Source organism: Glossina fuscipes, unplaced genomic scaffold (genome assembly GCF_014805625.2).
Source record: "Glossina fuscipes isolate IAEA_lab_2018 unplaced genomic scaffold, Yale_Gfus_2 0, whole genome shotgun sequence".
Lineage (NCBI taxonomy): Eukaryota > Metazoa > Arthropoda > Insecta > Diptera > Glossinidae > Glossina > Glossina fuscipes.
The window spans coordinates 2,034,497-2,062,052 of record NW_023998414.1 but is presented as its reverse complement, the minus strand read 5'-3'; the positions used below and the strand labels follow the sequence as shown (position 1 = coordinate 2,062,052).

Here is a 27,556-nt window from a genome sequence, read left to right as displayed (position 1 = left end):
TTTTTTTTTTTTTTTTTTTTTTTTTTTTTTTTTTTTTGAAAAATTAATAAAACAAAAGGGGACCACTTTGAATTTCCATTTGTGTTCGAAAATCGACAAATTTTCATTTATCAAGTTTGTACAATGCATGCAAATACTCGTACTATTCATTTATTTCAAGTCAATAATTTAAAGAAAAGGCGAAGTTTTATCGCTTCTATGACAAAACATGATTAAAAAATAAAAAACCAAATGAATCGATCTTTCTCCTCAAGACGCTTTTTTGAAGTTGACGAGCACTAACAATTTTCATGTTAATGAAAAGGAAACCACTGATGAATGCACACATAACACAAGAAAACGCCTAGAACAGAAAATTCTATGCTGCTAAGATGAAGTATTGAAACCACACATTTAATATAATACAAATACAGATTCGTGATGCTTTACCTGGCCACGTCATAAATTTAAGTAGCCGCAGCATTAAACCACGGGAAAAGAGATTCACACATTGATGACTTGCTTGCAAGAAGAAGATTTATTGAAACATTGTAAATATAAGCTCCTCTAAATACATCAAATAGATCACCTACGAATTGTAAACGTAACCTTCGTTATCCAAAAAATCACAATTCGGTCGCACGGTTTTAATTTCGAAAACATTCGAGAATAAAAACGGAAAGCTGCAAACCAACATTTTATAACAATAACAATAACAATATTTTCCTCTCTACTTAACAGCTGGCTGTTGCAAACGATTTTGATTTTAGGAATTTTGGATAACACTTTTCTGTTCTGTTGACCGCTTGAATTAATTTCTAGTGCCTCATATTCTTTTCTAAAAAGTAACATACTTGCTATACTAGCAACCTAGCTTTGTCCTTTTCGGACAATGCTCATGCATTTCTCGTCTCGTCCCCCCTCCCCCCTCCCCCCAAAAATATACACCCCAGTCGAAATGCATATTATAAACACTAAGAGAAATGAGATTAACAGAGAGCAGCGAATATAGTAAAACTTCCTATAATAATGTGCGTGTAATGTGTGTAATGTGTCATCCTCTTTTCAATTTCCGACACAAATTTTAAGAATTTGCATTCTCTGGCATTGCACATTTTTACGGCTTTCAGATCCGTATAATACATTTTACAAACGCAGAGCATCGTAAAGGGGATTGACATTGTCATAGAAGCTAATATATGACCTTGAAGATAATTATATGCAACAGCTTAACATTGTATTACGGTACGGAGCACGAAACTCTCCCTTCGATAACTTCGAAGCACAAAAATTAAAACTTTCAATATCTGTTGATGGCGTCCAATTTCTCTGTTATTAATATGACGTCAGTCATATTTCAACTCTCGAAAATTATCGATTTTCACCATCATTTTTAATTATTTGGCATGAATCTTCTTCTAACATTTCTTACACTTTTGGATCATTCTCCCGAAAAGTCTTCCCGCCCAATGAAATGAATTAATAGAAATATATATTGAACCCGCCCACGAATCCTTTTTTTTTCGCTTAAGTTTAATACGGCAGTTTCTGTCACAAAATGCTACAATGAAAGCTATATATATATATATATATATATATATATATATATATAAGATCTTAAGAAAAAACGCCGTTTAATGTCAATTGGTTTTCATCCCTATATCATCTGATATTTTCACCGTTTTGCACCGTTATACAGATTATCGTAGGTACAGGTTATATTAAATTTGTACGGATATATGTCATATGTCATGTCATACCCATAAGGATATAAGCTAGACCCACCTTTCATTAAACAAACGAACTCTTTTGACAATGGATTGGTTCGAACCATTCTTACGATTGCTCCTCATATGACAGCCTGTTTTGAAGATGGCATTACTTGAAAATAATTAATAAGTAATAGCATTTCGGCAGATTAAATTGATGCGAAAAATTTGAATCGAATAGGATAACTTTTTCAATCCCCTCTTTCATATAACTGTCTTTATGAAAAGTTCGATTTTATATAGCAAAAGTATTTAATTATTAAACATTTTCTAATGCAAATTGGTTTATAAAAGTGAGTTGATATAAAAATTAATTTGCACCAATTTTGGATTACTACTACTACTAATTGGCCTATTTTTTGCACCCCGCCCATAATATAACAGTTCTTATGAAAAATAAAGCAACAAATTGTCATTTTTATCATTTTATGATGCAAATAGACGGAGACTGATAATATCGTTGAAAAAAAAATCAATTTTACTTAATTTGTATTATATCGATTCACATGTTGGGCTCCGTTTTATATAAGCGCTACCATGCAAAATCTTGCCTTCATATGGAAATTTGTTACAATTTTTAATATTTTATTAAGAACCAAAATCGTATACCGTATTCAATGGTCGGCCTAGCACGACTATAATGTTTTCATAACTTTTTATTATCATTTAGGCTCCCAAAATATATGTATTCGGTACATATATTTACATTTAAAGGTTTCATACTTGCTTTAAGACTTCTATGTTGGTTTTCATTTACTGCTTTTTGGAATCGTTCTTCGCTCGTAACTGCAAAAGGCCATTTTTAAATGGTCTAAACCGTTGCAAATGCAATGTGTACTTTATAAGCCTATATTCCAGTGCTCAGCGTAACGCATTGACAGAATCAAGTAACCAAGTATCGCGAGTGTGCATAAGTTTCTGCCTGATTTTTAGTAAAGTAAAGGTATTTCATTCAAAATGCTGGGAAAGTAGCATATTTCACTTTAATCCTACTAACGTTTCCTGGGTTTCCGAAGTTTGCATTACACTATGCCCATTTATCGACTTGGCTGCATCAGTTCTTGTTGATGGCCTTTCGCAATGATAATCTTGTTGCGTTGTAGTAATTCAGAATGGGAGCACTGTAGATATTCGAGGTTATCATCAACGTTAACGGCTTACGTAGTCTGCGCCATAACTTTTGATATTATAACACAACGATTGTTCGTCACTGTCACAATTCAATTAAATAATTATTATAAATTCTCTCTCTCTCTCTCTCTCTCTCTCTCTCTCTCTCTCTCTGTCTCTCTCTCTCTCTCTCTCTCTCTCTCTCTCTCTCTCTCTCTCTCTCTCTCGCTCTCTCGCTCTCTCTCGCTCTCTTGGAACTTGTCTCAGCGGGAACGTATTCAGCATTTCCCGCAAATTCTCTATTAAAGATTTGCCAAGGATTTAATGAAATTGTAAAACAACATTAGAGGAAGAAAATTGAGATTAATGTTCACTGCCAAAAAATGTGCAAAAACGATTCCATATGTAACACATCAATCAATAAGTTCGCAGGATCACTAATAAAACAAAAACTTTTCCACAAAATTTGACTTTATTTATGTTCCAAAATATCTCGTAAATCTGGGGAATTCGACAGATGTGGTAGTAATTTGAAAAGCAATTCGTGCATTTTTACCATTACACCAGTTCGTCACTCAAGCGCATTAATAATGCTCTGCGATGTGTTCACTATTGACTGTTTTTTCCTTTTCAAAATAGTCAATGAATACTAACTAGGTCACGCGAATACCGAAATATGGACGATATAACCTTCCCAACTGACCTTTGCATTTTTGATCGCTATGGGCGGATTTCCAAGTGCATTGTCAGACATCGCATGGAAAAGTATTTTTTATTTCGCTTGAACAGCTCCAAACAATGCTCGGAATCATCAATTCATTGTTGTTTTTGGTCCAAAAGTGAAGACACTCAGTTCGCATTTCGAGCAGACTTTTCTCATGGATAAATGGTGATGGAAAGTAGTGTAAATACACTGCCTACTAATATCATTACATTTTAAGCTGTTTCACATAACCTCAATTTTCGGTTCGCCAAAATGATTTCGTGCAATTTTGTTATGTTTTCGGGAATAATTTACGAATTCAGACGATCAGAGCGTTCAGAGCTATCAGTGCCACATATAAACTAGGCAAAGCAATTGTCTGAATGAAACAGAATCCGTTTAACACCGAACTTGAATGATATTTTCCCCCAACACACGAAATTCTCATACGTTTCATTTGAAGGAAGTTACATTGATAGTTACGTTAATAGTGCTGACATCTTTGCCGCCCTACGAACCGAAGCGATGGATGAAGTGTGATATATGTACAAAAGTGTTATATATACTATGTCTTTACGTCATATTCATGTGCATACATATATACATAAATGCGTATATAATTAAATTTATGTTCATATCGGTCCGTCCGTCCATTCATTTGGCAACAGTCAACATAATCAACTGTCATATTAAGAATTTACTGCAGAGATATGTCAGGATTAAATTCCTAAATGCCTAAAAATCTTAGAACCTTAAAGCGCATCAGCTTTAATACGATTTCTATTTGTGAATTAATTTCAACCTATAATAGCAAGGATTAACAGGAATTTCGCCTACATATTTTTGTCAAAGCGATTTATTCGCTGAAATTACAAAGCATAAGAGTAGATGGCATGGCCGAGTCTTTGGGGACGAACACTCATGTATGTGTGTGTCCTGAGTATTCTATTAATGCATTTAATTCATACTTCTATATATGCTAATATGTGGCACTAAATAATCTCATCTCCTTCCTTTATCTAAACTAAATAATTCTAAATTCAATATAAAAATGACTTTAAATAGAATGCATTTTCAATTAATTTGAAGCCGAGGGTACACACCTTTCTGCCTTGTTTATGTTAACTAAATGCTTATGTTCATTTTACACTTGAATTTATGTATGGCGAACATAATACAGGTATATATGTATGTGTAAATATGTTTTTGCCGCATTTTACACACACACAATGTACACTATATTAATACTACACTATATATGTATATATAAACATTTATTTATTGACTTGATGAATTCATATATTAAAATGTTTATTTATTCATTTAATTTATAATTCATTATTTTCAGCACGCAATTATAATCAGATAATGAACGCACATTCATTTATATAACTCGAAATGAATTATACGCACATGAATGTATTTTAATCGCAAATTAGCTTAACTGTTACATAGGTAAATGTATGCCTACACGAGCACGTGCACATAAATATAGATCGATATATGTAAGAAAGAACTAAACTAAACTAAACCATAAAATGACATCGAAGGCGTAAAATTATAGTTTATATGTATGCATATATGTCAACTAAAATCATTTTAAAACAAAACAAATGTTAGCTTCCATCTTAAGCGGATCTCACTTACCTAACAAAATAAGGCGTAGGGTAAAAGAGAAAGATCATAGTATATATATATATATATATATATATATATATACATATATATACATATATAGATTTATTTATAAATAGATTCGTTATGAAATTTCAGATCAAAATCAAAGTAATGAATAAAAACATTTTGAATATATTCGATTTTCCTGTCGATATCTTGTCTGAATAGATTTGTGGGCCAATTTGACCTTTTCCTTGCAATTCGAATGATGACCAAACTGTGATCATGGCAGTAAGTAAGATTTGATTTTTCAGTTTCAACAATAGATATATGGCAGGCTAACCGAGCATGATGGAGTGCCCTGAGAAGTCAAGAAATTTTTGGCCGAAATCATTTCTTAACACTTTTCAACATCTGTCCAAAGTCGATAAATGCATCTTGATAACAAGCAGCCTCCTCCCTATCCATAAGAAAATATCGAAATGAAAATTTTACTTTCGCAAAAAAATCCCCAATAAGATCGATAAGTTGCATAAACGCCATCATACGTTAAATAATACCGAATATATATAAAGATGACGCCGCAATTTACCCACAAATGATCCTAGTTGCCAATGTAGTTATTGCCAAACGGCACTCTTGATGATGACAATGCAACCGAGTTTGTGGGAAGGACTGCGTTAATGAATAAAAACTAATTTTGCCTAAGAGTTGCTGCTTTACTTAAGATGATTCTATGAACTTATTGAATTATGTAATAATGGCATCGAATATGTCAAGTTTTATGGTAAAAAAAAATTAATCACTGACGCACAAATTTAATCGATTTTTATTAAGATCAATAAAGCAAAATTGGCTCACTCGGATGAAGAGCGCAACAGGCTCTAAAGCCAACAAAAGAAAGAAGTTATTGAAAACCGTATTCATATATAAAGATAATAACATTTCTTCAAAAAAGCCTTTATTCACTTTATTGGAAAAGTAACCTTCACTCGTCATTAGCATTCAGGTTAGATTGCGTGACATCAAAAAAAAAAAAAAAAAAAAAAAAAAAAAAAATTAGATAAATCATAAAAGCAAATAAAAATTGAAGACGCTTCACCTGCGATTGCCATACAGGCATCTTATGCACCATTCGATTGACGAAAAGATAAACTAATATTCCCAGTAAATCCAGCATTGCAAAGGATTAATAAAAATATTCAAATGGACGGCGGATGTCAACTTATTTTGATAAGGTTTATAAGCAAAAGATTCGCTTAACGCGAAGAAAAGACACGTAATCACGCAATCAAGGATGTGAGAGCTTAATAGAGCGAAGTGTTGTCAAATTCAAATTCTCTTTGTAAATATTTCTTGAGATCTTCGCTACACCAAATTCATAAAACAGTGGCAAGAACCTATACTGATAATACATATAATCTTGCTCATAGTCACTTTTCGTGTCGTTTTAACGTCCACTCTCCGAATCTTCATGCCCGATTAATTGAGATGGGAAGTTGAAAATTGTCAGGTTAGTTTTACTGATAGAACGATTTCTAAGACGATTCCTAAAAATCCCAAAAAGAAGAAAGAAACAATTCTATATGGAAGATGTCCGGATTGCTCGAGCGTCGTGCACAATATTGAGAAAGTAATACAATTGAATTCATTGAAAAGCAAAGGCATCCAGGACTGACGACAAATGATATAGATGCTGTAGCCACCATCACCAGTAAAAGCGATCACACAAAAACCATATACGCATTCTTGATGAGCAAAAATATGTGCATATCTCTGAGCGGAGATAGCTGATAGCTGCCTGGGAACAAATTCGCCATAGAGATGAATTTGCTCTTCTTTTAAAAAGAACGCTTCGTTGCCCCAGAATAGAATTGTTATTGGAGCTTGCAGGCTAGAGAAATGGCAGCTGAGTCGGGTGCTACAATAGCACAGCTATATCGATATTTAATTTTGGTCATTCCGATTGCTGGGCCGAGATTATATGATACATAACGAGTCTAACGATATCCAAATCATGAGGGTCAAGCGCCCCTAAAAGAGCAGATTCCGTTCCCGTTTGCACGAGAAACGTAAGGCTAGATAAATACGACTTACTGTCCATATCTTGTACTCATTTCTTGCACTCAGCTAGAAAATATGATTTCGTAGACTTTTTCTTTTCCAATTGTTATGCAAGACAATCGATTTTTATTAAAGAGTTAGCGGATATTATTTTGCTTAAGCCAAATAATTTGTATGTATTATGAAAACTTGATATTGGATGCTCGCTAAAAATGCAAAGTAAACTATTGCCGGTTAGTAGACCAATTAAGATCGTAATATAAGCTTCACTGCGTATATATGCTGATTGAGTGTAGCAAAAAGAATAATAAAGCATATGCGTATACTGCTCCATACATTGATTTTTCAATAATTCTGCTAAAGGTAATGGATAACTGTAAACTAAGGTCATAACTAAGCTGAATAGAGAGAAAGTCAAGGAAGAGATGTTAAGCTCTTAACTAACGCGTAATTTGACTTTCACACAAAGAAATTCGTTTGGTCGCGAATATAATATATATATATATATATGTGGATAATTATATTATGTTATATTAATACCTTCAGATAAGAATTTCAAGAGTTAAAAGCATTTATTCATTTTTTGTTTTATTTGTGTCATTCGAAAGCTTAAGTTATTATACCCTACATCACTTGTGGTATAGGATATATTTAATTTGTGCGCACGTACACCGCAACCGGAAGAGCTTAAGGAAGACCCACTTTTTATTATACCGAATTCGATCGGCAGAATTGCTTTTTACGTTTGATTGTCCGTCTGTCCGTTTACTGTTTGTCCATTAAAATTTGTGGTTCAACCTACAGACCGCAATTTCGAAAATAGTTTGATGAAAATTTTATACACTGACGTGTTTTGGTCTAACGATAAACGCTATTGAAAACGTTTGGGATCAATTCATTTTTTTTACCGCTTCCCATATCATGCCTTTTCATCAATATTGTAATTTTCAAAATTTTTTGACAAATCTCGCTGTGTAATAGTATTTCGACATTCTAAATTGATATGAAAAATTTGGCTCAGCTGGGGCAATTTTTTTAACTCCCTCTTTTATAACCGTCCCCACGATAACTGCATCTTTATAAGGTCAAAACCTCTAATTTTAAGTACTCCCATGATGAAATTTGTTTTATAATACTAAATTGACAAACAAATCAGCGTCATGGTATTTGAGCCACATAGGTCTATTTTTTAGACCTTAATGTGTGTAGTGGTCAGCATGGAAAGCAAGCCCTTATCTGAAGAGAACGTTTAATATCCAATTTTTTATGACGGAAACTGAGATATGTTAAAATACTTAGGAAGTACATTAAGTGTGCTAAATTTGGATCACGTCATGTGGTGGTTTGGCAACCGTCCAATATGTAAGTTGTCATGACACCTATGTTTTTGCTTGAAAATAATGTGTAATTTTCGGTAACAATAGTGGTGAATAACTGTCCTAGACCAAGAGGTGTAGGGTATCTAATGGCCGGATTTGTCCCTATTTAACTTTCGCATTTTCTCCTTATAAAATCCAAACGAGTGTATTAGAAAATTATAAGAGAGTCACTCTATCTGGCTGTATGCCTAACTTCATCCCATGCCTCCCGGAGTATGTTGTATTGGCATTTTGGAGAGATAAAACAAAACAAACCCATTAGTAAATATCTTACACCACTTCATTTAACGCGATGGTTCATATAACGGCTATTCAAAATAAGACCTCTATATGCGAAGTAGTCGAAAAAGTCCGATCCGAACCAATTTCAATACCGTGGATGTCAAACATTACGACTTGTAATTTGAAAAGAACACAACAAGACGAACAGGCGGACAGACGTGCTTAGATCGATTGAGAAAGTTTATTTGAATCAGTCGCTATAATAAAAGATAAGTCTATCTAACTTCCTTCTGGGCATTACTTACATATGTCCATTTTTTTCAATTTTACAGAATAGGGCCCTATATGGGGAGTAGTCGGAAAAGTGGGCCGACCCGAATCATATTCATTAGCGTGCGTCCGTGGGTGAAAACACGTCACTGCACCAAATTTCGTCAAAATATTCCAAAAACTACGACCTGTAGTTTGAACACAAGTTTACATGGACAGACATCAGACGGACATACGGATAGACAGGCTTAGATCAATTCAGATAATGATTCTGAATCGATCGGTATAATGAAAGGTGGGTCCGTCTTAAGCCCACTCTTTTTATGTATTAAATACGACCACACTATGTTACTACCAAAAACATAATGATAACGCGATCGCAACATTAATTTCCGCCAAATAAGACAATTAATCTTCTTTTTCCCCCTTAAATTGCTTGAAATTCCTCTTATTAATGATAAATTGAAAACAAAAGCAAAAATCATTTGAAGAAAACACATATTCATGCATAGACTTTTTCGGAAAGCGTGCTCAACCCAAGCCACGGTTTACAACGGTGTACGATGAGTATATTACAACGAAAGCCTAAATCAACAATTATCGCTTATGAAAACAAATGAAATGTAATGAGAAAAAAAAATTTATGAAAAAAAAAACTATTAAGAAATAAATAAAAATAAAAAAGTAATAAGAAAAAAAAAGGAAAAAAACTAAACAAGTATTTTATATAAACGAACATAACTTTCTTTAATATGAATACATATGTGTAGACTTGTTTGTCAAGAGGCACATTCAACTACTGCTGATGTGATGACTGCCATGTTACATTTGAAAGAACGTTAAGAATGTTTTTGAGCAGCTTTTATCAAACTTTTATATACATATGCATATAGAGTGAGATTTTTACATAGAGCTTGTCAACAAGCTTTTTAAAAAGATATTTAGTCTTTTGTGAGTATATATGCACACATAAAAGCAAATTATGCGGCTTGAGTAGAATATGTAATGCTTGTAAGGACAATGTATCGATTATTTTTATGTCCATAGCCTTCTAAATTGCTCACTCGACTCATCTATTATGTCGCACACTTACTTGATCAAGACAGTTTTCTAATCGCATCGGCAGAGCGATCATGAGTAAAGGGATGAAAATAATACTCACTTACGTTATAAGCTCAATAGCTTCGATCACAATCGAAGACTTCACAGAGCTTGTTTTAATTTTTTTTTTTTTTTTTTTTTCTTAGGGCTAATAAGAGAAAGTGGACAATACCATAAACAGGATTGTGAGATGTCTACTGATTATCTTTACATCGCTATGTGATTGCCGAGTTGTCGACTTTCTGTCGATCGGGCTGCGCAGAAACAATGACTTGCCATGAGAACTGTTTTCCTATTAGGAATGAATGAATATCTCTGATCGAAATATTTCGGACATTGGCCGGACAGAAGAATGTGAAATAATCCCGTCCTGTTTGATATTGATTGACTTTATTCTTCTCGAACTCTTGTCGACATCATAGTCACTTTTCAACAGCAAAGAGAAAAGCAAGCGCTTTTTTTGCTTTAACGGCTCAAGCTTTCCACTTTGCCACATATCGAGAATTTTCTTTGAATAAGATATCAAAGTTAACATACCTCTTATTGCACAGCATAAAAGTATTATGTAAAGCCTACTTTTGGGCTTGTTTGCACAAGTTTTTTCGTGTAGCATACATTTTTATAGCTTAAAAAAAAATTAAACATTTTTTTCATTTGTTTCTCTTCTTTTTTTTTTTTTTTTAAGTTGAAAAAATTCCCCCAAGTATATATACATATATATATATATATATATACATACATTTACATCTATATATATTTGTATATACAAACGTGTATATTAAATACACGTACAAGCTTGCAAAACAACAACACTGACGCCTACAGTAATTTTTAGTGGGGCAACCTGTTTCGATGTCATTTACCTTTTAGACAGAGCTAAGCGCCTTTACTCAGACTCATATAAAAGCATACGATATATACACAACAGTGTTAGATAGTAGTGCCTTTGTGTCATGTTCTTATTATTATTATTATTTCGTCCTTTCTATTTAAGCTTACACTTGAAAAAATGTGAATGAAAGCGAATAATTACGAGAAGAAACTTTTTTCTTTCTAAATATTAAAAATCATGGATAAATATTCTAAACACCTATTCGTCCAACAGGTCAACAATCTTTAAGTATACTTAATTACTGATGAAGATAGAAGCGAAAATTTTGCATTCATCAAGATTTAGTTTCTCGTGTTGCACATAACCGCAACCGTGTAATATTTTAAAAAAAAATTGAAAAATAGAAAATTACTATGAAATAAATGGAAAATGATTATCGATCGTTCATTCATTGCTTTACACTGTACTCAAAGGCGATGAATAAATTTCAAATAATTTTGTATAAACAATTTTTTTTTTTTTTTTTTTTTTTTTTTTTAAATAATTTTTTACCTAACCCCCGGGAATAAAATTTTGAAAAAAATGCAAAAAGTTTGAAAAAAAAAAAAAAAGAAAGAAAGAAAAAAATCTTAATTATTATAAAAGTAAATTAATGCACTACAGTCATGCACTGTAACGGAAATGCAGTTTGGTTTTTAATTCACACGTAAGAAATTTCTAACAAGCGATGAATATCTTTTACGCAATACACTTCATTGTCTTTTATAAACAATTTTTTCACGAGCTTCAAGATTTGCAAGTATAGCGGTGTTGTGAAAAAGTTATGCACAAATTAAGTTCACTGTCACGAAGAGTTATAAGCCTTAGTCCAGTTGTTATTATTTCTGTTTCGTATTTTTTTTTTTTTTTTTTTCTTTTTTTCGGTTAACTTTCACTTTTCGATCAACACTTGAAGTTCAAATCACTTTTACTTATAAAGCGTATTTTTCAAATTTTTTTTATTTTATTTTCAAATCAACATTAAAGTTGTGCACAGACCAAGTCTTCATCTTGTCTAATAACAATTTAGGATTTTTATTAACTGCCATCATACATACATACATATATTAGGTATGGAAATAAGTTATGACCGGTTTTTTTTAACGAAAAATAAGCACTTGTGTAAGAAAACGATAAAAAGGTTTTTATTTTAAAATACTGCCCATCGTTAGCTTGAATGTTTTCTTCATGTTTCTTTCTAGCATATAAATTTGATATTCGAAACGAATGGAAAACTGGCCTTATGAGGCTGCCTTTAGTAGCAGTGCTGCCTCAGTACAGTAGAGATATGAACCTGAACGAACCTTATAATATAAAGCGAAGTTGATAAGACTCGCGACTATTAAGTGGATTTTCGCGAAATGAAATTTTAGTGCGATTTTGTCTTGACCTGATCATATATGATTCCATTTGTAATAAATGCTTAGTCGGTAAAGGGTTGTTAATATTTGCCGACTTGGGCGACCATCCATTCATTACACTGTCTGCACTCCCTATCTCTCTCTCTCTCTCTCCCTCTCTCTCTCTCTGTGTCCTTATCTTTCTGAGCGTCATCGTTTTATGCGATTTTCTCCGGCCCACTAACCTATAGTGCACGATTTTCACGATTCGAATCGAGTTTATCAAGTATTCTTGATAGCGTTCAACTTAACGAATCTTCCCAAGTGTGAGGTCAGACATATTTAGCTTTACTATCGATATTAATCGTTCTTTCGAAAATGCCCTTCCAATATTATTTTATATATATTAATATATTGTATTGCGTTTATTTTTCATTGCAGGATCCATTCAGGATTCAACAGCACTTTCTCGCAAACTTCAGGCAGGAAGAATGACGGTTTTCGCGTTCCCAATATTTTGGCACATAATTCAACTACTTGTAAACTTGCAGAGACTACGTTATGGACACTTCTTCGGGATAATTTGTACTGTTGCATGCGTAAAGCTTAAGAGATAATACTTTCGCTTGGGGAAGTTAAACAAGTTTAACAAATGTCCCCAAACAAGAGAATCTTGTCGCTTAGAAAGCAATTTAAAAAAACAAAAAACGTCAACAGGATTTGTTATGCACACCTGGTAATTGTATAGATCATGATTACTTGCTAACATAAATGAAGATTACTGTAAAAATGTATATATATATATATATATATGCATATGCATATGCTTGTTGTGAGAATGCCTGCTAAAAGCATTTTAAGGATTTAATCCTTTTTTAGGGGAGAAATTCTTTTTCCCCCTTTACTTGTTTGCTAAATTTTCGATTTATATGTACAAATATTGTATTTATTCTATATATGTGTTTATACTATATATATATGTAATGTATTTTTTTTTTTTTTTTTTTTTTTTAAGTGTATGTGTTCTTAGTAGAGACATATGCATAAGTACACTGTGTAAGTCGTACTAATAAAAGAAGCTGCGCACTTATTTATGCTAGAGAGAATAGCAAAAAAACGTTGACATCAGCGTGATATGAAAAAGGCAAAGTAATTTAGTTTAGACCGAAGCTTGGCTACCTTTAACAGAGATCTTAATACACGCTATATCCAGCATTATATTGCATTTTAAGAAAAACACTCTGCTTGCATACCGTATCGATAGAAAATCAAACAAGATTTTTGTTATCAATTGTTAAAGCAATTATTTTTAAATATTTTCTTTCATTTCCAATTAGTGTTAGTTACTCATACAGGTGCACTGGCTATCTTTTCTTTCAATACTTGTTACATTTACTAGTAGCAATGGTAACAGCACAATAACACTAGCACGATTTACATTAGCAATGATATTATTAGTAGTATTGATGATGGTAGGCACAATGCATTAGATATTAATAGCAGTGGAAAAAAATGTAAAACTAAAAGTAACAATTCATGATATTAACAGTGGTCTATATGTACCAGTAATAATAATAATAATAATAATAATAATAATAATAATTACAATTGTATTCATAGGAACAGTCGAGGTTAGTAGCAAAACGATAGTGAAGGCTTGTAAATTTGTCGCAGTTATAGTAATGATATTAAAAAATAAAAATGAAGAAATTGTAATAAAAGGTAGGGAAGTAGTGTAAATTAAAATATTAATAGCGGCACCACGCGCAAGTTATATTATTATCAGTAATAATCGAATTGAGGCGAGCAGTTGAAGCATTCGTCTTCGTCAGCGTTCGCTTTCAGACCACACAATAAAGTCCATAATTTTGAATATCCTAAGTCTATAATTTGCTTATTAATCATTAATAAATTGACCCTGAAATGATTATAATTAACAGCTACATAGAGATAACTCCTGTAATAATAGGAGCAACAATAATAATTGCAGCCAATATATAAAAAAATAATATACGGCTATGGTCGTATCTGTTATACTCACAACTTTCTCTTAAAAAGAAACATAAAAAAAAAAAAAGAAGAAAATTCTTATATCTCACAATGTTGAGTGGGCGTGGGCGATTTTTTTTTTTTTTTTTTTTTGCTTTTTCATATAGGTACTGCAAGTAAATGAAAGTTTTTCTCGTCCTATTTTGTTGCAGTCTGTAAGTAACGAGTAAAAAAACGCAAATTTTTTTTTCTATTGGAAACGGAAATATTCTCGGCGTACATTTGTGCTGTGGCCATGTGTCTTGACCAATTTTTGTCAATTTTAATACCAAACCACGCGGGTAAGATAAGGCCGGTGGCTGGTGGCTCCGAAACTTGGTTTTGTGTATTGCAAATGTTTTGACAAAATGCATATACACCCGTCCTTAGACGGTGCGTTTGAAAGTCGTAATAAAACAAGAAATAATAATTACATTTAAAATAATAGTTGTAACGTGTAGCAACAACAATACTAATATCATTAGTGTTCAGTTCTCCACTCACATTAGTCAATCATGCATATACAGAGTGCATCGGAAATTGTCTCTCTTGGCAATTTGGATTTACCTGAATGTGTATTAGTATGCGATGCCAAATAATTTAAACACAAAAAGATAACCGATAACTAACTTAACTCGGTAGACCAATCGGTGCAATCCTCACCAATTATGAATCCCTGAATACCCGAATAAGAAAATCACTATGGGATAGTTCCTCACTTTCATAAACGGCAAGGCAAAGCCCATCTAACACCTTACCCTTTAACGCCCTACGATTTCGGTATGACTAGTGCCAGTACGAAATTGTCCAAAAATACATTTCAGTCAATAAAGGAAGGAGGAGATAAGCTACGTAATCTGGGCAAGGCAAAGACCCATTCAATAACTTATTATTTAACGCTAATGAGAGTTTGAGGCAACCACTCCTCGAAAACCGTTTCCAATAATCGGAAAAAGGCATTCTACAAGCACGTAAGTGACTAGCAGCTATTTTCCGCGAAGCAATCTGGCCCTCGTTGTACCTAAGCAAGTTCGAAACTGTAAGACTCTAGAATTTACTTGAACACAGCTTAAAGCTACTCTCGGATTTAAATTGTTCGAAAATGCTGGAGCGTAAAGCAAATTGTCTCCCTAGCTCCTCCTCATCATTCAAAGAGAAATATCGCTCTGTTCATGGTAAGTGAACCTCCGTAAGAGTATGTTAACGTGCGATAGGAGCTCCTTTTGATGCTCTCGATGGTGTCAAAATAAAGAGTTTGCCCTCATCGGAAACAGTATACCGAAAATATAACAAAAAACTACTATCACGATATGATGAGACAAAGAAAGCTATCTGACAAATCAATCGACAAATTGTCAAACTATAGCGCTTAAGGTGGCAGTTAATTCGCGTTGTCGCGATAAAACAAAATTCTTTGAAAGAATTTTATTTTCATTTCAATAAAGAATTTGATGATTGACAGAGAAAAGTTTGCGGTAATGATTGCTCATCCCGTACCCATGCGTTCGAATTGAGTTAATACAAAAAAAAAAAAAAATGATTGCGACGTCGACTATAAAATGGTTAGCAGAAAAATTAAACGCCACGGGGGAGAGACATTACTCATAAAATTTTTAACAGTTTTTAGTTTTTCATGCCTTAAATTTTATCCGCTTAACTAGCCGAGTAGGTAAGTACAGCAACTATCAAATCATTGTACGCGACTGAGTGCGGTAGAGTTTTCTTCCCTATCTACATTCTGACCGTCAACGTGTTGCACGAATAGCAGGCAACCACTGAGCGAGAGGTCATAGTAGAAAAAAAAAACAAACAACAACAAAAACCCATCCATCAGTTTGATCGTCGCTGTTGCCGAATTTTTGAGGAAAAAGCAAGTCTGCTTTAACATTCTTCGCATTCGAATATTCACTGTGCGCGCAATTTGTTTAATGTTTTACGAATTCATGGCAGGATCCATAGGCAGAAGGAATTTCTAAATGAAATCGGTCCGTAAAATTATATAAGAATATTTATATATATATATATATATATATATATATATATATAAAGATTTTATTGCACGGGCCTTGCTACAATGGGTATGTGTTTTGACTGCTTTTGCTTTGCTTTTTAGTTTTTTTCTTTTTCTATTTTACATAATTAAATTTAGACACCTAAACTATCTTAGTACGATCTGATGCTGTTTTCTCCCGACTTCTTCGAAATTGTTAAATGGATTCTATTGAATGACGCAATGGAAAGTGAATGGAGGAAACAATTAAGGATCAACAATTTGTGCTTTTTATGAAACAAAGAATTGAATGTGAGACTGTATGTATGCCTTATATAATATTACAAGGAGCTAACGAAGTAGAATGTGCTTTAAAAGTACAAGCGATGGCCCGAATTTGGCTTATTGACTTCACTAAAGTTATATCGTAAACGAGTTCGATTTTTAAGAGTAATTCATTTACCAGCAAAACTATGTTGTTTTGCCGCATTTTGAAACCAAGTTCTTATAGATATATAGTGGGCGAGGTTAGTAAAACAATTAGATTTGCAAAAATTTTGCAGCCGAAACGAAGTTAATGAGTCGTTACAGTTTAATGAGAACAATTTTGATTAATAAGTTTTTTGAATATTTTAAAAAATTTTTGTTTTTTTTCTTCTCTTCTTCTTAGTAAAGAAACGACACAAGAATTTATACCGTTCTATAGATAGGGATGATTAGTTGCTTCATTATTATGCACTTTTCCGCCATTATGCGAACAACAACATATAGGGAAGAATGTGTATGCGTTCGGCATAGTATGCGCTGTTGTTGATACGTCCTATTCTTTCTTTCTCATGATGGAATCAAAATGTGTAAATGTGTGTGTGCGCCATTGTACAAATATATACCGCAACTGTTTAGCGTCATTCACCGTAGCGTTAGAGCGCTACGCTATCATCATTAACTATCTATGTATACACATATGTGTGCATGTTTGTGTTTGTATATATATATATATATATAGGTCTTTTCTATTTCATCTATTAGCCATTCTTCTTATTTCCATTCTTTTTTCATGCTTTTTGATGTTGTTCAGCAAAAGGAAAAAATCCTTTTGCATGTAATGTATTAAACAGTGCGGCAGTATCAATGGACCGACAGCGATCACTTCTTAAATGGTTGATTAAAAGAGAAGATTATGGCCATAACAACTATATAAAAATATTTCATTTTGTTTGATATTTGCGTCTATTGCAGGTAACCTTATAGAACTATTCTCACTATTTCACAATTTCAGAACAATAAGTACAAACAAGAGCAAAAAAGTTTGAAAAACTAATTCTAAAATAAATTTTATTCATTGTTAAAAAGTCTCATTACATTTTATGCCAAAATTCATATTTGTGGTATTATTCATGCGTTGTCTGCCTTCGACATGTCACCCAAGCGATAAAACCACTATGAAATTGTTTTTATTTTTCATGATCACATGATTGCGTCATGTCAAAGAGTTGCACCGACCTCAAGACCTCAATTCTTCGGAAAGTAATTTTTTCTTCTATCGATTTTATAGATGCTTTGAATCCTCGAGAATATGGACAAAAAGTGCGATTACTTATAAGAAAGCCTTTTCTTACAATTTTGATGTTTTTGCGAAGCGCTTTAAAAAGCGCTAAAATTTCCATAGCACAGGTTTATTTTCTCTCATATGCGATAACATTGCAAATTTCCTAGAAGTTTTTTGAGATGCATCGAATGCACTCATTTCACTCTCTTCTAGCTGAAAAAGATACTAAAGCAACATGAAAATGCTCAAGTTATTACCGCGAGAACTAGCTCAAGTGGCTTTCCCGGAATTAATTTTGAATAGCGTTTCGTCAGCTAGAAATATTGAGTGGGGTTTGTGAAAGCTATCTTTTATGTTTTCTTTCGTGCAGAACTAAAAAAAATGCACCTCGCATCTATTTGTCTGTCCTCCTCTATGTAGGCATAGTTTTGACAAGACATATATAGAGAAGTTGTTAAAGAAGCTAACTTTATTTACCCATGACCCGTTACAAGTTAAACTCAATGTCTGCACATTTTGCAAGTTAAAGTTCTCAACTTATAAAGCCGATTAAGTGAATTAAACCGTTCACTCAGAGAATGCCTTCTGTGCATGTAATACGATGAAAAGAGGTAAGGAAAGGAGAAAGAGATAGCGAGGTGACTGCAGCCTAACAGATGTAAGCCTAATCGATAAGTGTTGTACCATTTCTTACTGAGCACTCATTATGGCTACGGCTAATGTGATTTTCGTCCGCGAACGCCACCTTGGTAGTCGTGATTCGTACGCACTCGCGACTTCGTTATTAGTTAGTGTTTCGGACACACACAAAAATTGACAAAACTTCAGCCTACGCTGAAGGAAATGCCGACGCTTTCTTGAGACTCGTTGACACTGTTTATATGAACGCGAGGATTCACAACAGATCTTTTGCAGCATAACTGTGACATATCCTTCGTTCAAGCATTCAATGCCAAAAAAACAAAAAGAAAAGGAGAAAAGATGATGGTATGGTTTTTTAATTTAATTGTGGGTAAGCAGATCGAGGTGTGGCAAATGTTTTAGATGAAATTTCTCTTTTAGGCAAATCAAAAGTTTTAATAGTTACAAATTTCCCCGCCAGAAATCTTATGAATATATGCCAAATAAAATAATAAATCGGATTAGTGTAAGATTCGGTAATTTGGTAGAAATGAAAAAAGTGTATATATGCGAATACACTATGAAAATGAAACTAATTCTCCCCTGCCTACCCAACGGCGAGTTTAAACTTACAACGTAAGACAAGATATTGATCATAATCTTGATACAAATATCGATTAAAACACCATTGATTGGCCAAATGGCACAAGTTTTACTGCAGTTAACAACAACAACAACATCTTAAATTTTATGTTTTTGAAGTAATGCACAACGTGCAACATCGCCTTTAAAGCCAATAAAACCTTTCCCTTGCTTGTTTCCTCTTCGTCGCTTCATTATTTATTGACCAACGGGTCAAGCTTTTACAGCAGCGACAACAAAAACAATCGCAACAAACAATGACGGTTTCTTGCCAAGTGTGCAGAGAGAGAGACAGAGAGAGAGAGAGAGAGATAGAGAAAGAAAGAAACAGTTTTCTACATATTTATTGGCATTTCAAAGGGAAGGGCAACATCAGTACATATACACATTCTACGACGAAGGATGGATGGAAAATATCACATGCTTTTAGTAATGGATGCGTATATACATGCCTTGAATACATCATAATTTTTAAATCAGGAAAAGTAACTTTTACTTCACTACAATCTTTTAATTCGTTATTTGCAGAAATCTTCAATATATATATATATATATATATATATATATATAGGCCCTCAGAAGAAAAGAAAGCAGACAAACTCTTTAACTTGAATACATTTTTAAAAGACACTTTGATGATATATTGCATCGCTGTATTCATAGATATAAATGACATTCACATAAACTTAATAGTTAATGCAAACGAAGTTATTTTAGTAATAACATCGAGAAAAATAAACTTCAATAAAATGCAAAGGAAAATAAATGAAAAAAAAAAAAAAAAACGCACGCACACGCACGCACGCACCCATGAATTCATTGGCAATATGTGTTTGTCGATGAATAAAATAAATGTGTTTGTATCTATTTTGTATTGTTTACGTGACTTTTGTTTTATACCCTAAATCCTTAAATATGTAAGAATATAGCACACAACCATTCACAATATAGCACGTGTTGAGAAGTAAACTGAAATGAGAATGGAAGGAAACACAAACTACACAAATATCAACAATAACACATGAGTTACTCCTCTGTCTGTCTGTCTGTCTGTCTGTCTACGTAACATATTTACGTCGTATTCATAAACTATTACTGTATATATATACGTTTGTTTGTATTGCGTGCAATACACCCGCTTTAGTATCATAAACTTTTCATTTTTATTATTAATTTGTTTTTTCTCTTTTTTTTTTTTTTTTTTTTTTTACATCTTTTTTCACTTTTAGTTCTCATACAAAAATTAACAACAATTACAAAAGTAAAATAAAACCTGTAACCCATACATAAAACTCTTCAAGCGCCAGTTTTAGTACACATACATGTGTGTAACGGTGCATGCGTGCGTGTAAAGGTGAGTGCTGATGTTTAGTATACGTACATATAAAAACATGTACGTACTTGCAGATATGCGCTCGGGTCACGGATAAATAGAAACTTTCACAGTAACTATTAGGGTTTCCCATAATGTACCAGAAATTTTACAAATAATTTACGATAAATGATAGAATCGAACTGGTATAAGAAACCACGCCCTACACGCCTTACGACGAATTTTGGATATCAAATAGTTTATCGAAACGTCTGTCAAGGCTATTTTCACTTTAAACATTAACAGGAGGAGCTGGAAATTTTCAAGTTTTTTAAAGTGTTGTTTCAGTTTTTTCTTAGCAAATTTAGGCATACTTCTACGCCCATTTATTATGCTTTATCATACATACTAAGTTATAACTTCCGTGTATGAACTTTTCGAATACACAGAGGGAAATGTCTAAATCGATGGCGAACAATTTGCATTATATTCTGCGCCCAGGCACAAGCGTTATATATCGTTTTTAAAGTAAAAGACGCCAAAGCCCTTTGAGAGAAGAGGAAGCACTCGTAATTGTTGACGCAAGCGACTCTGTAAATGTAGACCAAGCTATCACAAACTGTTACATCATTTTATCAAGCGAGTTTCGACCTCGATTCTGGGTAGTTAGAAACATGCTTTTTACTGCCACTAAGATTGGTTTTTATTTCGTTTTTGCTCAATACTAAGCTTTTGATTCTATTATCGGCAATAGAGTTTTTATTAGTAATAAAACAAAGCAATAATTATAACAATAATATAAGTAGTAATAGTAATGATACTAGTAGCGAGTCTTAGTACTAATACTTAGTCGCAGAAGTAGTAGCAGTAGCAGCACTTAGGCATTGTAGCAGCAGTAACTGTCATAGCTAATAGTGGTCATTCGTCGTAGCAGTAGTATTAAGTAGTAGCAATAGTAGTAGCAGTAGTAGTTATAGTAGTAGTAATAACTCGTAATAGTAACGATAATGGTAGTAGTACTACTGACAATAATATCAAATTGTAAACATAGAAAGAAAGATTAAATTTTTTCCAGCAATAAAAACTGTTTTTCATATCTAAGAATTTCGCAGAGCTCAACATATGGGAAACCCTTAATTATTATGTAATTGGTGTTTGCAAGTGTTTTGATCAGCGATATCTATTTGTGAAAATGATAAAGCAATGCGAACGCTTAAATTGTATGATTTGGGCAATTCTCTACACGAATTCAGCGGTTCCGAAGAACCGTGCTTATCGACACCAAAACGCAAAGGTTTGCTGTACCTATGACGGGATCAGCAAGATGTAGTATATTACGAGTTGTTAAAACTGAATGAAACTGTTACTGCAGATGTCTACCGAGGTCAACTGGACAAACTGAACGATGCTTTGCTGCAAAAAGAGATCAGCAATAGCGGTTAACAGACGCAAAGTCATCTTATTGCATGACACCGCTCGGCTACAAGTTGCAAGAGCTGTCAAGGATACACTGTTGCAGTTCGAATGAAAAGTGCTGCCACGCCCAGTATACTCAGCAGTCATAACACTTTCTAATCACCACTTCTTCAGAGCGATACGGTAGCATAGCTTGATTGTCATACGGTTTCGAAATGCTGAAGAGATGCGAAAATGAATCAATAATTAGATCGCTGCCAAACCAATATCGTTCTTTCGACACGGCAGACCGGAAAAAGTTATAGAAATTGATGGCAAATATTTGGGTCGATATATCAACTTACGCCGTTTTCAAGTAAAAAAAGCGATTAAAATATACGCAAGCACATAACAAAAACTTTTATGTGCGCCAGCAATTGTTTATTGAGTGTTTGACGCCCAAGATACCCTTTGAATTATGTTTTAGTTTCAAGTTTCAAGATGGTATAAAGATTATAAGAAAGTAAAAACTTAAGTTTACCTTTAATGAAATTATTTACTGATAAAATTTTCAAACTACGTATTAAATTGTTTTAAGCAGTTTTAATCACACATAGTACAAACTTATTTTTAAAACGAAATAAAATATCTTGAACGAAAAAGTTAAACATGTACATTCGACTTAAAGCGAAGTTTAGACACTGGAGGTGTGACGTGGTATGTATACATAGAAGAAAGACAAAGCCATGCAGCTTTCTTTCGTTTCATTTCACGTAGATGCGTTACATAACATTTAATATTCGAAAAATGTTATGTTCATGCTCAACTTATGTTCAAACGTCACATTACGCATAATACAAATATATTATGGGTCACTTTTTTATATCTAAGAACCCTTGTTATATGGATCTACTTCAAGCAAGTCATACAAAGAAAAAAATAAGTTTACTCACCACTTGTGTCACTTGAAGAGGGCTGACTACCTGGATGTAGTTGTTGCTGCTGTGATGTCATTTGCGCTGATGCAGTTGCGGTTGTTTGTTGCTGAACATGTGCATTTGGTGGACAAAAGGCGCTAGGACCTCCTACTCCAGGAGGCGGGTGTAAACCTGAAGTAGCGATTGCCGGCGTTGCAGCGTAAACATTACTAGCACGATATGTTGGCGGAGGGGAACCGGGCATTGGGGGAGGTGGAGGCCCAAAGTGAGGTGGAGGGCCACCACTAGCATAATGATGTGGTGGTGGCATACTGTGATGTTCGCTACCAGCGGTCGGTTGATACTGATGATGTCCATGTGCATGCGCATAAGGATGCTGGTGATGGCCGCCAGCATGCGGTGACATGTGATGTGCATGGTAGGCAGCAGCTGCTGCAGCGGCTGCCGCTGCATAAGAAGGTGGCGGAGGGCCGTGATGATCCGTTGGTCCATGTTCTGTATGTATTCCTAAATCAGTTGAATGATATAAAGCAGCCACCGGATTGATTGACTCAGCCACCGAGTTCCCCGCGGAGGGTTGTGAAGTGCTACTCGATGATGGAGGAGGTGTCGCAATAACATGACCTATGATTTATTTATTAGCTATAGATTACAACACTTCACGCCAAAGGAAACCATAGACAAGCAGCAACAATTTTATATCTTACTTACTTTCATTAGCAACACTGCTTACTCCTGCGGCAGCACCTGGAGGCAGCATGCTGGATAACGCACTTAATGGAGTATAAGATTTCGGAGGAGGATCCTCCGAACCTGGACGCAATAATCGCTCTTCGGTAACACTTGACTGAACGCGATACTGCATTTTGCAATAAGCTTCTTGTCCCGAACCAACAGCGGAATTAACATACACGCCGGTTATAGTAACATCCGTATCCTGAACAATAACTACACTTGACGAAGTGGGCCGGCTTGATTCTTTAGAGTCCTTGCTTGTGGCAATACTAGTATTACAACTTCCAGTGTTAGTCGATGTAGTTGTAGTTGCGTCCGTATTAGTCTCTTTGGTTTCTTTGGAATATTTGGAATCATTACTCTCTTCGCAAATATTTAGAGATTTTTCTATTTTTGTAGGGGTTTTAGGAGTATTGGTTACAGTAAGGGGTACCTTGCCATCCATATCTGTGACGGCCGAATTTGCAAAAGTTTTCTTAATCTCTTTTTCAGCGCTCTTTCCGATTTCTTTCGATTTTTTGCTTGTATTTTTCCTTTCATCTTCGTAACTCTCATAGCTGCTGCATTCACTGCCTAAATTTTTGTCCAGATGTCTTTCCACTTCATACGTTGCCGCCACAATAGCACTGGCATTTAAACTGGCCATGCGTTTACGTGCTAGAATGCCTTTATAATCGCCTATCAGATCCTCCTTAAGAATTCTTTTACGTTTTTTAGGGAGATTCTTCGCATCCGATTTACTTTTTGACACTTTACTTTTCTCTTTTTCTCTCTCATCTTCTTTTTCACTTACCACTTCCTTATCGCTAGACTCTACGTTACTTTCGTCTTCAGAGGTTGCTACAGCTAATTTCGCCCCTTTTTTGAGGGACTTTTTCATTTTTGTGTATTTCCGTTTCACTTTGATAGGTTCCTTATCTTTGTTATGTTCGACAGTATTCTCGTTTTTAGCTTTACTTTCTTCTTCTTTACGTTCTTTAATTCTCTCTTTTTCTAGTTCCCTTTCCTTCTTAGCCTGAAGCCTCTTCTGAAGTTTTTTCTTTTTCAATTTCATGCGCTCGATTTCGTCATGCTCGCTATCGCTGTCGAATTCCCAATGCTTTCCTAGCCCCCGGCCTCCAGAAACATTACGTAATTCACGTTTCGGCTCTTCCACAGGCTCTTCTTCGCTATCTTCTTTAATTGTGTCTGCGATTTTTAGAGGATCTTCGTTCTTTTTATCTTTTTTTGCCTTGGATTTATCATCGATCAGCTTAGTAGTGTCCTTCTCTTTAAACTTTGCAGTGTCTTTTTCTACTTTATCTCTTTCCTTTGTTTTAGACTTCTCCTTATCGACATCCTTTTCCTTACTTTTGTCTTTCTCTTTATCCCTTTCGTCTTCACTGCCATCTAATGTTCGTATTTTTGGAGGCATCAAGGTTGCTTTCGATAAACCTAATTCGTAGGCCGTTCTAGACTCATTTTCATATAGGCATTGCACTTTAGCTAAGGCATTGAGCGAAGCCATTCGTTGTTTTTTCTGACCGAAAACAATCAACTTTTGTTCATCTTCGGAATCACTACTACTCTCTGGTGACGAAGATGCTTCGCTGTCTCCGCTATTGTTTTTATCTTTACTTTTCTCCTCTTTTTTTGTTAATTTACCTTTTAAAACTTTTGATACCTTCTCCTTCTGCTTTAATGCCGGCTTTTTAGCAGCTTTGTTATTTTGAGCTTTTGTTTTTAAAACTTTCTTGGACTTAGCGGGTGTTATCTTTATGGCTTCCTTATCATTAAGACACCCAGGACTTTCTACTATCGTCTCTCTTTCTTTTTTCCGAGTCTCTTCAACATCACAGCTCTCCTGTTCTTGTTCTTGATGTTTTACTGACGTAGTCATAGCTGTTGCTTTTAGTTGTGATTCTTTTTTGAATTTTTCTCGGAATCCACTGAATTTAGGAATTTCTCGTTTCGGAGTAGTTTTTAAGGGCTGATTATCTTCATCTGAAAATTCTCTCAAGTTTTTTAATGTTGGCAGTTCCATTTTAATAAATCCCTCATCTTCAGAGCCAGACTTAAAGTCATAAATATCATCTTTATTCTCCATTTTCTTCTGTTCTATTTTGGCACTCAGAGTTAAAAGGCGCGATGCTGGATTGGTCTTCTTCATCGGTTTGCTGATCTTTGGCTTAATAGGATTAACTTTAAATTTAGTTTGTAATCGATGATTAATATCTGAGACTTTCTTTTCTTTCGGGGGGACAAACAAACTTTTAAGCGTTTCTTTAGCTTTTACTTCCGTTCCTTTCAGTTTACCTTTATTATCCATTTTTGATACATCATTATTTTTTAATTCTCTTTGAGCTAATGCCCTGTGCTTTAAATCGCTTTTTCCCAATCCGGTTACGGTAATTTCTTCAATTTCCATTTGCACAACTTCAGTATTCGCATCCAATATTACACTTAATATTTCTTCTTTCTCTTCAGTCATTAAATTTGATTTATCTTCCATTTTAATTATTTTTGGGGATAGAATTCTTTTATGAACTTGAAGACCGCCCTCCGCTTTAGGACTTTTATTGAAAAAATCAAGTGTTTTCTCTTCTTTGTGCACTTGCTCCTCATGTTTAGGAAATGATACATCTTTAGTTTGCTCCGAGCTGTTAGCTTCTTCTCTGATAGGTTCTGTCTTTGGAATCGATTTTAATTTCGGACTTTTCAACTTTTTAGAGGGAGTATCATTGTCACTATTTTCATCCATAAGCTGATCCGATACGTGACGATGGAATTCCTCTGAGTCGACTTCAGTCGACAGCTTTTTATTTTGCTTATCAGTTACAATATTAAGTTTTTCAATTCCAAAATTTTCTTCTCCGTTTTGGTTGTCATCGTTCTTCTCTAATGCAGCTTCTTTGCAGGTATTATCTTTTTTAACTCCTTTAAGTGTCGCTTGTATTTTTTTAGATTTTTGAGTATTTTCCAATTTGGCCTTTTTTGCTGCCAATTTCTTCTTTGTTTCAACTATCGGCATCTTGCTTTCTTCTTCTTTTTGCTTCACATCACTCGGATTCTTTTCTCCTATTCGTTTATATTGAGTCTTCTCTTGATATTCTTTCTCTTTATGTTGCTGAGAATGTTTCTCTGGTTGTTTTTGTGCTCGCTTCTTCTCCTCGTCACTTTTTGTTCGTTTAATAGGTTTTGGAGGATTCATGCTAGCAATCACCTTGACAGCAGCCGCTCTTGACTTGGTTTTGACATTCTCCGATATAGAAGATTTCAAACCAAGTTCGGTGATGCTTTCGTTTTTCGGTAATATATTATCAAAACCACTTATTTTAATATCAAGACTCTTTAACATTTTACTAATTGCCTTTGTCTTCTCATCTTTCTTATCGTGAAGTCTTGTTTCCGGTTTTGTAACGCTCTCAGAACCATTACTTAAGCTAGAATTGCTAGCAAGAGAACTGTAGGATACATCAGAGGAGGGTGAATCTTCTTTCTTTTGTGCTTTCTTATCACTCACTGATTCTTGGGAATTTCGTTTCGCATTATCTCTAGACGAAGCTCTTGTTGTTTTCTTCTCTTCGTTTTTTACTTTTTCACTCTTGCTTTCGTTTAGGTTTTCGAACGGTTTATCCGATTCCGATTTTCTTTCTTTGCTAGTCGATTTCAATGATTTCTTTAGCGGCGATGTTAATTGTTTCGATGGAGCTTTTCTCAACGCTGTTGAAGAATCTGCAACTAAGGAAAGCTTCCTCGTTGCTGGAGATTGACTGGAAATTGTAGTTGCGGGACGTTTCTTTGGTGCTAAATTGGGTGTTGCGTGCGCACGGTGCTGCCGCTCAGCAACGGAAACACGTCTTTTGGGTCCCATCCCCCTAAAAATATTATATAAAAAAAAAAAAAAATTATAATAATAATTATATTAATTTCTATGTAAGA

At 34.3% G+C, this 27,556-nt stretch overlaps 1 protein-coding gene across 4 annotated transcripts in view; it reads right to left on the bottom strand.

Moving 5' to 3' along the window:
* The window catches only part of LOC119644555 (protein piccolo), a 197,533-nt gene that overhangs the window by 153,011 nt on the left and 16,966 nt on the right, over positions 1–27,556 (bottom strand). For all 4 annotated transcript variants that reach the window (XM_038044138.1, XM_038044136.1, XM_038044137.1 and 1 more), the window contains 2 exons: positions 23,612–27,492; positions 22,916–23,524 (listed from right to left, as the gene is read on the bottom strand). In XM_038044138.1, the coding sequence (XP_037900066.1) occupies positions 22,916–23,524; positions 23,612–27,488 (4,486 nt within the window). In that variant the 5' untranslated portion in view covers positions 27,489–27,492. The remainder of the gene's footprint in view (positions 1–22,915; positions 23,525–23,611; positions 27,493–27,556) is intronic.